Here is a 13,612-nt window from a genome sequence, read left to right on the forward strand (position 1 = left end):
TCAACTACTACAAAATCGTAAATTTCTGAGTTGACGGACTATTTTAGCGATAAAAGTCCGGGTTTTTTTTTCTCAAAAAAATGAGTAGATAATTATCAAATACGGGTTCATGATCAAATTAATTATCGTTCTGTGATCTACCCAAAACGGGTAAATTATACAAAGTCACAAACTTGTACAAGGTTAAAGTCGCCATTTCTTGTGACGGTTTTCTCTAAAAAGCCGCCACCGGAAATGACGACTTTCGAGTTTCGGCATCTCCTAAAACCCCAATTAAAACCAACACAACATGACACCACCCAGAAAACGAGATGAACAAAGGAGCAGAAGAATATCACTCTGCAGACTTTGAATGGCATGAATTGGAAGCTGATATTCTCAACAACCCTTCTTTCTCTTTCCATCTTTCTCCCTTTCAACCTCCTTCTTCTTCTTCTTCTTCTTCTTCTTCTTCTTCTTCTTCTTCAGATTCTCAAGCATGGTCCCTTTTTCACTCTCGTCATTCCACTGGCAAATTCTTCAAGGTACTGCTGTTTTTTTCTCTATATATCTACTGTCAGTTTAGCGAGTCATTTTGCTTTATTTCGTCGTATGTATGAATAGTCTAGTCTTCTGAATCAATTGGGTATGTGGAAATAGTTTTTGGACCCATTGACTTATAAAGTTCATACCTTTTGATAGAATGCATACCCCAAAAGATCACATTTTTCGCACCGTCTTTAGTGAGCCATTTTGCTTTATTTCGTCTTATGGAAAGTCTAATCTTTTGAATGAATTGGGTATGATGGAAATAGTGTCTGAACTTTGGACCTATTGCCTTATAAAGTTCATACCTTTTGATGGAATGTAAATCCCCATTATACCTCTGGTTACGAAAAGATCACATTTTTTTTCGAACCGCCTTATGATCACATTGTTCAGTGTTGTGCAGGAATCAGGATTACTGATTTGTAATTCTGGGATTTGTTTATTTTATTAGAATCAGTGTTTGTTATTGGCTTTTAAAGTTTGCCCCTTTGTAATGATGGGGTATTTTGCTTGGTGAAGGATTGAATGTGTCAACCATATAGTTATTGGATTTTCTTAGCTGAAGGATAAGTACGACAGCATTACGCTAGTGCGTTAAATAAAGATCCTATATGATCGTGTTACATAAGCCAATATGTAGTCATTCTATCTCGATTCTTCCCATGTCCTAAAACAATCTTTAGATTGCGAATGGCGTCTTTGAGCTTTGAGGCTTATCCGCTTATAGCTAAGGCCTCTTTTGAGAATGTGAAGTTGACTTTTTAGAAGTGTCTGTGATTGAAGACGATGAGCAAGTTCTCTAAATGAGGGTAGTGCGAGAATTTAGGCGCATCACAAATCAAAATTAAGCCAACTTTATTAACTAGTGGTCAGTGATGATGTGTATTGATGTTTCTACTTAGCTTATTCTATATGGTGTCTATGTGTATAGGTATGAAATGGTCCTTGCTGTATTAACATGATAATTCGTCTACAGGCCAACAGGGATACGATTGTTGTCCCTGCTGAAGGTTTTTTCAATTCTCCATCACCCCTTTGTTTCGATGCAAAATGTGAATAGTCTTTGAATTGCCGACGAATTCTTTCTGTTTTTATTATGCTGACATTTAGAGGTAATATGTTATCTGTTTGCTAAAATACTACTCTGTACTTGTTTGCATCCAGGAAAGAAGGTATTTATTAAAAGAATTTCCTGAGCTTCTTTCTTGTACCGACTATTCCAATATTTTAGAGGTTGGATGTGGCAATGGAAGCACAATTCTTCCTATATTGCGGTGAGGATAGCTAACCTGTACTGGTGTGTCTTACTCTTGCATCTTTCCGTCATCTATCTTAAGTGTTGAGTCTTCGTTTTGTTTTTCAGCATGAAGGAGAAAATCAATGTGTACGCTTGTGATTGTAGCTCGGAGGCTCTAGATAGAGCGAAGGATAATTTAGTAGATGCTGATGTAGTTTGTTTGGCAGAACGTTTCCATCCTTTCTGCTGTGATTTCTCTTCAACTGAGTTCCCAAACTGGTTGGCATGTCGGTCATGTCGGAACATGCGCTTTAAAAAGTTGCTCAGTTCTGACTTTGGTAGGAACATTGACATCTCTATCTAATTCTTTGTACTCATTATTTTTTAACATTCGTTCATCTGTTTTATTATAAACTGTAAATTTATTTAATACAGAAGTCACTGAAAAGGAAGGAGCTTTGCGAAGTTTACCATTCATGAAAGACGGTTCCTGCTGTATTGGTGGGATGGATTTCATCACAATGGTATGACCTACGGTAACTAATTTCAGTTCCAAAAATTTCCACATTGTTTCGTTTATATTCTGCTAACCAAAATCGTAAATACTTTGTTTATGGAGTTAAAATGACTTCTTATCAGATGGTATATCTTTGGTTAGGTATTTACGCTATCTGCCGTGCCACCTGAAAGGATGACGAAAGCAATCAAGGAATGCTTTTCGGTGCTAAAGCCGGGTGGTCTTCTCCTTTTCAGAGATTACGGTACTGGCTGTTAATACTTAATAGGAGTCCCATATTAACCAGTCCGTTTTTCTTCAGACGGCTGTTTCTCGTCTGAAATAAGACGGGTAACATGTCATCATTTTATAATTAAATGTTGTTATTTTCTGATAACATGTTACCATTATTTTTCACATCATTTTCAGGGTAAAAAATGACACCTCTAGTAATCACATTTTGTGGATTAAATGGTTACATTTTCTTAAAAAATGGCAACATTTTATCCGTCTTATTTCAGACGGGAAAACAGCCCGTCTGAAATAAGAATTTGCGCATATTAACTGTTTTGGAAGCGGGCTGGTTTCAGTTTCCTTCTTCAGTGGAAGCGGTATAGCTTATGCCATTTATTGATTTTACTCAGGTCTTTATGACATGACCATGCTCAGATTTAATCCCGAGAAAAGGGTGGGATTCCGACATTATATCCGAGATGACGGAACATATTCTTATTTCTTTGATTTGGATGCTACGAGAGACCTTTTTGTTGGTGTCGGCTTCACTGAGGTACTCCACTGGTTTTTTTTATATCAGATTGGACATGTAACCTAAGATATACTCCATATTCGTTTCCTTGATCTTTGTGAATCGTGCTGTCATAGAATTAAGAAGAGAATAAAATCGATCAAAAGTGCTAACCCGACCCATACCAACCCGAATAACCTGTTTGCCAGCTCTAAAATTGAAAAGCGTAACTATAATGCACATTTTTATCGAGAACTCATTTTGTTTAATTCAGCTTGGCCGATAATTATTTGCATATGATGCAGCTAGAGCTGGAATATTGCTGTGTGAAGTCAGTCAACCGAAAGAAGGGAAAGAGCATGAGGCGGGTATGGGTTCACGGCAAGTTTCAAAAGCCACTGTGATTTTTTGCCTGGTACCTCGGCTCAAAGGCATTCTCCACGCTTCCTGCGCTCATGTTTTTCAGCTAGCATTAGTAGAACTGAAAAGCAGCAATGTTTTTCAAAGAATTAGTCAAGACGATACATCATAATTTCCCAGTCTCAGTCGAGCAAGGTGCGCCTTCTGAGGAGGTCCGTTAAGAAGTGTGATTTTGAAGCTCTTGCACGATATACAATAGGGAATTCCGATTCTTTCCTCGTCTTCTGTCTGTTATATGATGAGAAATCCTTCTTTTATATGTACTTGCATTCTAGATCAAAATGTAAACTTTTATTCTAGTTTTCGGCTTTGTTTCATTTGGAAAAGACTTGTATATGTTGATCTTAAGGGTTCTGCAAATTGCAGGGTAAGGAGGGGTTAAATTTACGCAGCCTTATCCTTGTCCCAGACTGTCAGCAACACCAAAGAGGTTGTTTGTGAACTGATAACTTTAAAAATGATATGAGATGCCTAAACTACGCGAAGACTCAAATTTCACCGAATATGTGGCCTAACGTGAATGACCGTCTTAACCCGACTCATATCTAACCCAAGCCTAAAAAAAGAACTCTAGAAAACAATTAGTCTTGCTGAAGACGGGTCGGAGCAAGTGACGGATAATGCCACTCACAAAACGAATAGGGGGGACAAGGTGGGGGCACCCTCATGTGCTTCCCTCTCTCCTCTATTTGGGTCATTTGTGAGGGAAAATGGTATCCGTCATTCCAAAGTGACGGATACGTGCCGTCACAAATGAGATTTTGTGCTAGAATTATGTAATTGTATCTACACCAATTGGATGAGACATAAAAAGAAGTGTAAGTCTTGCTTGCGACGGGTCGCGGGTTGCGACGGGTAGTTTGTGAGAGGAAATGGGTAGAGGGGACAAAGGAGGGTCCACCCATGTGCTTCCCCCACTCAAGGCAAATGGGTAATTTGTGAGGGGATATGGTATCCGTCTCTTATTTGTGACGGATACCTTCCGTCACAAATAAGAATTTGTGTAAAAAGAAAGAGCAGATAGACATAGATAAAAGGGACCATTAAAAGGGAGAGATGGCAAGAGTCTAGATAAGAGTAGAACAAGAACAATGACACCAACAGACAAGATTAAAGCAAGAAGGATCACTGAAATTGGTAGTAGACACATATTACACTTCCACGTGGGTACCCTTAGCCTATTGGATTCCTTCAATCATCAACTAATTTAATCTCAATAATAATGGAATATTTAATATGGTGTTATATGGACTACTTTTAGTAAATCAATGTAGTTAATTAATAAATTAATAAAATTATTATGAACGGTTGGTCTTGCTTTAGACAGGGCATTATGATCTGAAGTAATAAAACGAGATTTTATAATCATTTTACAGTTAAATGTAACTACTATTGAAAAACAAATTATCATTCATTAACTGTATCATTGTGGTTATATTTAACCATAAAATGGTTACATATGCTCGGCTTTTGACAAAAAGTAGTCGTATGAAATAAAAATTTATGTATTACGAAATCATACTTCTCCGTTCTCTTCATTTGTTTACATTTTACCCTGGACTCCTTCCATACCACATCAATGATAACATTGACTTTTTCACACTTGTCGAGACACGTTTTACCGCGTGAATATCTTTAGTTATACAATATTAAAAATTATAAAAATTTAATTCTTATAACATTCATGACGATAAATGATAAATCAAACAAGATCTCACATGACTGTATTTTGTCTTATAGATTAAGAATAATATCGAAAAGATTCCCTACGACCATAAATAGTGCCAAGATTCTCAATATTACCATTAGTGTGGTATGGAGCGAGTATTTATTTTGTGAGTATATTCTAATTTGCTATACTAAAAGCAAATTTAATGAATTGATTTATTTTTAATATTTAAACAAAAGACATGGTAGCACTTGTATTGACAATACCGGATGACATAGATATAATAGTATTAGAAAACTATGTCTAGAAGTCTCTATAAAACATTACTATACTCAAATATTTAAACCAAACCCCTTTGCTACAATCCTACAAACAAACCATTTACACCCACCATTTTACATCTCACACAATCCTAGGTGCTACTAATCAACATATTCCTACACATAATAATCATAATCATATATTCATATATAAATTCACACAATAATCCTTAATTATTATAACTACAACTAATTATTAAAACTAAAAAGTGTAAGAAAAACACAAGAAAGTGAGTAAAGATGATGCTAGTTTCAGTAATGGCAGAGATGTTAGAAGAGTATACAGCAGTGATTAGTAGAGTAATTGAGCATATCTTCAATGATGCTCCTTTACCACGTAGAGTTCGATTCCTGATCTTGCGAAATTTACCATTTCCTTCTTTTCCTCCTCATCCTTCTCTTCTGCCTTCTCCTCCTGCTTTTCTGGCTCTCCCTCGATGCTAATGGGATTCAAACTCAAGTCATGAAATGTTTCGTTTGACTTTACCAGTTAAGCTAGCTGATATGACTGTTGTACAGTTTTCATTGTAGCTTTAATCTCTCCTCTTTTTTTTTAATGTACAACTTTTCTTGTTATTTGGCGGGATTTAAACTCAAGTCATACGTGACTTTACTGATTAAGCTAGTTGAGGTGACTGTTGTACAGTTTTCCCATTTGTAACTTTAATTTTTCTCTTATTTGTAATGTTGTAACTTTTCTTAATTTTTCCCATTTTACCTTCTTGCCAACCTCATTCTCTTGTACAATCATTAGACAATTGTATTTTTAACTTTTGTTTGTAACATGCAGCGGTGGAGCGAGGGGACTGGCAGAGTAGCTGCTCGCCCTCACTGAAAAATGAAAAATTCAAACTTTTTAGTTAAATTTTCAAGCTTTTTAGCATTTTACTTATCGGATTATTCGTTTGTACCCACCGGAATTCTTCCCTCTCTCTAACTGTAAATCCTGGTTTTGCCACCGATAGCATTGCTTGTAATCTGTTCCCGAGTGAATGTGAGTTTTCAGATGACGGGTCACGTGTCGCTAGAATACGTGTTCTTACGAAATTTCGCGTTCTTATTAGTGCTAATTTAACAATTAATATTTAAAAATTGCAATTCACATTAACATTAATGTCAAAACTATTATATATAAAGCTTCAAGTATCATGATCTATTTAGATATTTTTTTTTTTTGGCAGCATCTATTTAGATTAAGTAGACCTTATTTTGGACCCTTATTTTAGGTGATGAGAAGAACGATCAACAAATTATGAAGTTAAATCAAATCCCCGGCTTTTTTTTATAACGAGGGGATTTGCAGCCGTTATTCTTTTACCATGCCATACTTCCAAGTCCAATTACTCTTTACGTATATACGTATATTTTAACCAACTGAGCCAACCCATATATGAACGTAAATTATAACGAGTGCTTATGCCAAGAGGTGCAACCAGACTGATTACCGACATGTCGATTTTGCAGAATGTTAGTAATGTCTTATTAATGGAAGAAAAGGACACAATAATAGTGATGTTTTGAGAGAGTACTGTCAAAAGATGCTAATTTACAGGTTTGATAAGGGAAGGAATATTGTTATTTTCTATCGAAACTGTCTCTATTATTCCAGGTGCACCTAATGTTAGAGATAGTTTGTCAAATCATAATTATGAATTATGATCAATTTCAATTAATTAATAATTCAAACATTATCCTTTCAAATTATTCAACTTATGTAAACAAACAAATATTCATTATCGAAACAAATTGCTCTCCGAAAGCAACAATCTTATATCTTACTACAGTTGTTCCTGTCTCTTCCATTTTCGTGTCAAGTCATGTGTCCCACTACTTTTATCTTCTGATACATCATCATTTTACGGGATATTTAACAAAAAAAACCTCCAGATTTACAGTAATTTTTCACAAAGTACAGACCGAGACAGTTCACCACACAGTGTGTTGCTTATTCAGCTCCAAGTCATCAATAGGATTAGGCTCGGAAATTCATAAACGATGGTCGTCAAGCGGTGAACTCCGGAGGGTGATGTCTTCAAGCTTGTGCATTGATTCTTCCATATCGCATTTGGGGGTTGAGTTTTGAGGCCTATCTTCCAGAGTCTCTTCCGAAGTCCCAACAACAGAAGAACTCTTATATTGCTCTAACTGCCATTATCAGTACATTTTCAGTATGTATGTATTCAACGGTCGACTAATCAGGCAGTGGAAATATATGATAAGAAATGCCGAGTAGAAAATCGTACCTGTCTAGAAGTCTCTTGATGGACTGCCAGAAGTTCATCATACTTGGATTGCAGTTCGGACATATCTGCTTGAAGCTTCTCGTACTCAGCCAAGCTCGGACCACCCAGTTTCTGTTGTACAAATCTGTACAGTTGAATCATGTAGTTTGAGTTATAAGCATTTTTTATCGAGATTCATTCAAACAGAAGCGGAACTTCTTAACTTCAGATCATGTGTTTTAAGGTTTAAGCATTCCCGTTGTTGTCAAACTCAAAACATCACTTATGTCTTACAGAATACACTCACTCCAATTATTTAGAGTTGCGGAATTTACCCTTTTCAAATGACAGCATTTTCCTTACGCCATAACGTGTAAAAAGCAGTGGACTAGTTATATGAGACTTACTCGACAGCTGAGGCTGGCTTGTGGTTTTGCTCATACAATGCAACTAGAACTACAAAAGTAACGGCATAGAAGGTTATCATAACAGATTACTGAGCAAGAACATCAAAACCGTTTTCACTTCGAAAGGATCATATGTAGAAATGAGAAACCTTTAGTTAAAGCATCCACGATGCCGCTTGACTCCAAGTACTTCCTGAAAGCTTCCTTTTTAGCTTCTTTCTCCTGAAAAATAGCATATAGAGAGGGATGTGAATAAGTATAAGTTAGCCAGCTTAGCGCTTGCAAATAAAGCTCGAGTACGTGGGCTACAAGTAAACTGAAGAGAGAAAAATCACTTGGTCGGATAGCTAAAGAATTATACTCTGTATCATCCATTTTGATGACTACTGACTTAAGCCAGGAAAACTTGAGGACTCAATGGACATGATTATCCGAGGAACCCAACATCACTCAACATAAGCAAACCATGAGATGCCACCAAGAACAATAATTATCACTATTAGTATGGGCACCTCATATGCACAAACATGATCAATGCCATAGCAAAGCTTACATTCAAACAACAACAACAACATTACCCCAGTGCCTCAATGGCTCCCTCAAATTGCGGGGTAAGGGGGGTCGGATGTACGCAACCTTACCCTTGTGTTAGCAACACAAAGAGGCTGTTTCCAATGACCCAAGATGAAAATTGCGTCGAGAACTGCATCGAAAGACCGCTGCTTCGCAAAAGAAAGAAGCGCAACCACTTTAGGGAGCCATTTTGATTTATTCCACTATAATCCATAACCAAAGAGTAATGAGTCTTTGGCTTACATTCAAAAAGCTCGGGATTTTATCTCCCCCGTAAAGGCAAACCAAGAGATGCCACCAAGAAATCAACAATGAAACAAACCAATTCTTCCGAGTTCCGATCAACAAATTTTCACATCACTAGAGTTTCTACGAGGGCAATTGATAACTTCAAAAAAAAATACAAGAGCGGTTGTTATTGTGGATACTCTACTAATACTGGGCTTATTGGGAGTCTAATGCTGAGAAAAACATGTCTGCTTAAAGATCTAACTCATACTTGGTATGTTTTCTGCTTTCTTCTTACCAACCTATAGGCTGATGCACTACAAAACATGAACTTTCTTATAGGCGCACATACATTGACAAGCCATACGCACATTGGATATTGACATAATCACGTATGTATGATCTCATTCCAATTTTATTGCCACTGTCCCCTAAACATGAACAAGCTCATGCACACATACCATGTTATTAAATCTAGATTTGAGACATGATACAGGAACTGGACATTCTACAATGAATGTGGCCAATACCGCCTCAAAATGCCGTCACAGTAACATTCTAAATTTTGACATCTTGGCCATGATTCATTTTCTTAGAAAATTCAGAAACAGATTCTAAACGACGAATTGTACACAAGACAAGACAAACCCTTTCACCCTATATGTAAACGAGGAGCAGACAACCACTAAGACTAGTCTCCCATTTGATTCTAAATTCCTACTGGCACATTCTATCATGTATCTCTAAAGAGTGGATACATTGAATACAACAACATACCCCGGTGCTTCAATGGCTCCCCTAAATTGAGGGGAAGGAGAGGGGCCGGATGTACACACCCCTACCCCACTATTAGCAACATAGAGAGTCTGTTTCCGAATAACCCAAGATGAAAGTAGGTACATTGATAAAATAGGTCAATTTAAACTCACATATATATTGAGATAACATTGTCCTCCCTCTTTCAAGTCTTTGAAACAAAGAATTCTTATCAAAACCCAAAATGCAATAAGATTAGTATCTTCTAAATCTCACTGTAAAACTGAAAATTCATGAACACTAACATGATTATGTTCCAAAATCATACAAAATCAAGGCTTATAACATTCAGTTGGTCTCGCTTAAGGCCCGTCTTAACTTAAGACCTCTCACAAGTCACAACCCCCCCTTTTATTTCCACCTCTATTTTAATCGGATGTGAGAGCCGTCTTAAGTTAATTAAACAAGAAATGGTGTATAGCATTCTGGGTACTAATTAAGTTCATCAAAGACCTAAAAACTAACCAATTTGGGCATTTGGGCACTAAATCATTACACAAAAATTAATCAAATTTAAACACATTATACAACAATAACATCATGAACTAAGAAAAGATATCAACTTTTACCCAATTACTAATTTAATTAAATTGGGTATCTTTGAAAGTTTTACTAGATTCACAATAAATAAACACAATGCATAAAATGATGATATAAATCACATAAAATTAAAATGCAGATGAAATAATGTGAGATCTTAGTAAACTGACCATCATTCTATGATAATTCAATGCAGTGTACAAATGATGAGTGAAATGTGAATAGTGTGAGTGTGTGACTTATGCATAATGGAGGGAGAGTACTTACTTGGTCAATTAAAGTCAAACACTCCCCCGTATCGTTAGTAAGTCTTTCTTAAAACCGTCTAAATTGTTAAATGGATTCAAAAATATATCATTAGTACTAATTGATTTTTATCTAATCAGATATATATGAGTTGCTTTACATATGTTTCATGTTTAAAATCGTCTTATGATATGGCAACTTATCAAAGTTACCGGATTGCTAATAGTCTTTTCCGTTAGGGGTATGTGGTAATGTACTCTTTTCGTCCAGTCAATTATTATTTTTTCTATTGATTTGGTATAAAGATCAAGGAAATGCTTAAAAATACGGATGTATCAACCATGGCTGAGTGAGTAGGTGTAATATATGGTAGACTTGGCGAGTAAATTTCTAGGGTAGGGTAAAAAAGAGGTATTCGTGTATTGGTTGGGTACTTCAAATGGCTCGAGTCGGAATGGTGGTGTGGTGGGGCCGTAAAGGGTAGTAACTAGCTGGTAAGGAGTGGCCTTCGATACTGGGTGGCCTTGGATTGAGGTGGGGATACGGTGGGTTATATAAATGTATGACCGCTGATCATTTAAAAAAAAATAGAATAAATGAATAAATAACTGAAACGAGCTAAAATTTAATAGGTAAATTATTGACCGAAAATAGTAGGGTAAACATTAATCCATCCATCTCCATAATGCAATACTAGCTAGCTTGACGTTGATGCAACACTCATTTGCATCTAGCAAGACTTTCGAACTATAATATATCATCAATTCACACTAAGTCAAATGATTATTAATCAAGCAAACATTTGTTAAACTAATAATGTCATACTCACTTAGCCATAATATTATAGCACGTGAAACGTTCACCCAAAATTCCAAGTCAAAGCAACATAGTAGAGCTTAAGACGCTTCATAATCTTTTTTATTGTAACGACTATTTTAATTGGGTGTAAAAATCGTTTAAATTAACTATCTTAAGTAAGAATTCATGCTTAGAGTTCATGTTACCTTTATGGACTCTATAAATTGAATACATTCTATGACATATTGCCATATTAAAGTATAAACTCCATTTGTTTAATAATGCATCAATTAAATGATCATACTAAAATTTCCCACTTGTTAATCTCATTCTTTTTCTTCCTAAATATTAGCCTTGGGGAAGAACTATGCAATCCACAAGACAAAATTGCCCTTCTACAATTTAAGAAGCAATTAGGGAATTCCTCATGGTTTAGTACATGGAATTCGAGCACAGACTGTTGTACGGATTGGACGGTAGATTTGTACCCGTACATCATCGTGAATTGTGATGATAACGGTCGTGTAATCGAGCTCACAATTGACGCTGCTGATGACATCTCCACCAAAATTCCGGCAGCATTAGGTAACTTAACCTCCCTCGAAACACTCAAGTTGTACAACTTGCCTCATCTACATGGTCACATCCCCGGCTCGTCTATTTGCAAGCTCAAAAACCTAGTTTCACTAACAATTGCGTTCACTAACATGACCGGTCCAATTCCAAGTTGTTTAGGTCAACTCGAGAGACTAACGTACATTGATCTCTCGAGCATTGGCCTCACCGGGAAAATCCCCCCATCCTTAGTCCAACTTCCAAATCTCGAACAAATTAACTTAGGATACAACAACCTACGTGGACTAATTCCTGAATTTCCACCCCAAAACAAAGCCATTTTCATTATACGTCTAATGAACAACAAACTATCTGGTCGAATTCCAACCTCTCTAGGGCTCCTATCAAACCTAACCGAACTTAGCCTCGTGAATAACCAACTCAAGGGTCCACTCTTAGCCTCACTTGGACTAGTGTCAAGCCTACGCTGGCTCGACTTATCTAACAACCAACTTACCGGTCCAATTCCAGATACCTTTGGCTCATTAACAGATTCAATAGCTCTATTGTTGCACGGTAACAACCTAACGGGAACATTACCAGAGTCTCTAGGCCAACTTAACCCACAATGGTTAGATCTCTCCAACAATAGGCTCACCGGGGACGCTTCGCTTTTATTCGGTTGGGACAAAGATTGGGTTGAAAGAATTTTTATTAACAACAACCGATTCGAGTTCAATTTATCAAATGTGATTTTACCCGACTCTATGACCATGTATCATAGGTATAGTTTTTTTAATATAAGTCACAATAATATATATGGTACATTGCCTCAAGATTTGGGTAAGGTAAGGTTTGTTGATGTGAGTTATAATCAACTTTGTGGCACAATTCCAAGTGGGTGTGATCAATTTGGTGCTAGCTCCTTTGAGCATAATAAATGCCTTTGTGGATCACCATTAATTGCTTGTAACTAAGCATTTGGTTTGCCTTCATCCCTTCATTATATTGAAATTTGAAACTAGTGAAGGACAAACTTCATTCATACTTTCGGTGTATCATATTACTGTACGTCCTAAACAATGAGAATATAACTTTTATATTTCACTTGAATTATGTTTTGTTATTCACGGGGAGTATTATCGATTCCAACTTTCTCATTTATTAGGGAGTACGGATAATGTAGTACACCAATTGTACCAAAGAATTTCGATTTACAATAGGTGCATGGGTCCTTTTTTATTTTATCAAAAATGATAAAGACTACTATTAAAGTAGTTCTTTTAACAAATCACACATTGTAAATTTAATATGGTCGTATTTCTATATATGATAAAGTAACATCTAAATTAAATTTGACATTAAACAAAATTAAACTTAAGAAAATATAAACCGATAAATAACACATTTTTTTATTGGTTAATTGAAACAACAGTATTAAATAACTAAGTTTGTTATTAACTATAGTACTTAGTTATTTAATTATCTCATTTCTTAACCATGAGATTAAAATTACAATTTCAAGTTTTCAACCCAAGAAAATAGAGCAAACTTTTAAGTCAACCATCGAAGTCAAATAATTTTATAACATTATTTTCATATGCTAGATCGAAACTTAATTACGTAAACCATAATACCATATACTAACGTATAGTCAAAGTCAAGTAAACGGATCAACGAGGTGTAACTCTAATCTAAGTCGTACACTCATACTTATCGCCATTCCGATGCATGTTGCTTTCGGAGTTGATTACGGACCCACTACACCCATGGATTATGCTTTCAAGTTTCAACAATTCAAGTAATACTAGA

At 36.1% G+C, this 13,612-nt stretch overlaps 3 protein-coding genes across 4 annotated transcripts; 2 read left to right on the top strand and 1 right to left on the bottom strand.

Annotated features, from left to right (window-relative positions):
• The first annotated feature begins 112 nt into the window (after positions 1 to 112).
• On the top strand, positions 113 to 3,816 carry LOC141619683 (uncharacterized). Of its 2 annotated transcripts, none has more exons than XM_074436700.1 (7): positions 113 to 524; positions 1,693 to 1,802; positions 1,892 to 2,103; positions 2,201 to 2,289; positions 2,424 to 2,526; positions 2,906 to 3,048; positions 3,312 to 3,816. In XM_074436700.1, exons 1-7 carry the CDS (start codon positions 312 to 314, stop codon positions 3,408 to 3,410), a joined length of 969 nt encoding a protein of 322 aa, XP_074292801.1. In that variant the 5' UTR covers positions 113 to 311; the 3' UTR covers positions 3,411 to 3,816. The 2 variants fall into 2 exon arrangements, with proteins under 2 accessions (XP_074292801.1, XP_074292802.1); XM_074436701.1 differs by having other exon boundaries at positions 2,204 to 2,289.
• Positions 3,817 to 5,358: 1,542 nt separating this feature from the next.
• On the top strand, positions 5,359 to 6,195 carry LOC141622725 (uncharacterized). Its single transcript, XM_074438727.1, has one exon. The coding sequence runs from the start codon at positions 5,656 to 5,658 to the stop codon at positions 5,857 to 5,859; it is 204 nt and encodes a 67-aa protein (XP_074294828.1). The 5' UTR covers positions 5,359 to 5,655; the 3' UTR covers positions 5,860 to 6,195.
• Positions 6,196 to 7,073: 878 nt separating this feature from the next.
• Positions 7,074 to 10,450, bottom strand: LOC141619687 (uncharacterized). Its single transcript, XM_074436707.1, has 5 exons — positions 10,372 to 10,450; positions 8,194 to 8,266; positions 8,045 to 8,093; positions 7,659 to 7,782; positions 7,074 to 7,560 (listed from the first exon to the last, which is right to left on the bottom strand). The coding sequence occupies exons 1-5, from the start codon at positions 10,375 to 10,377 to the stop codon at positions 7,402 to 7,404; spliced, it is 411 nt and encodes a 136-aa protein (XP_074292808.1). The 5' UTR covers positions 10,378 to 10,450; the 3' UTR covers positions 7,074 to 7,401.
• Positions 10,451 to 13,612: the final 3,162 nt, after the last annotated feature.

The sequence above is a fragment of the Silene latifolia genome, chromosome X, assembly GCF_048544455.1.
Source record: "Silene latifolia isolate original U9 population chromosome X, ASM4854445v1, whole genome shotgun sequence".
Classification (NCBI taxonomy): domain Eukaryota; kingdom Viridiplantae; phylum Streptophyta; class Magnoliopsida; order Caryophyllales; family Caryophyllaceae; genus Silene; species Silene latifolia.

Coding starts and splice junctions, on each gene's coding strand:
- LOC141619683 (XM_074436700.1), top strand. CDS start 312: ATGAACAAAGGAGCAGAAGAATATCACTCTGCAGACTTTGAATGGCAT. Junction 525..1,692: donor CCACTGGCAAATTCTTCAAG/GTACTGCTGTTT, acceptor GTTTGCATCCAG/GAAAGAAGGTATTTATTAAA. Junction 2,290..2,423: donor GGATGGATTTCATCACAATG/GTATGACCTACG, acceptor ATCTTTGGTTAG/GTATTTACGCTATCTGCCGT.
- LOC141622725 (XM_074438727.1), top strand. CDS start 5,656: ATGATGCTAGTTTCAGTAATGGCAGAGATGTTAGAAGAGTATACAGCA.
- LOC141619687 (XM_074436707.1), bottom strand. Junction 8,094..8,193: donor CGTGGATGCTTTAACTAAAG/GTTTCTCATTTC, acceptor TTACTTTTGTAG/TTCTAGTTGCATTGTATGAG. Junction 7,783..8,044: donor AAGCCAGCCTCAGCTGTCGA/GTAAGTCTCATA, acceptor TCAACTGTACAG/ATTTGTACAACAGAAACTGG.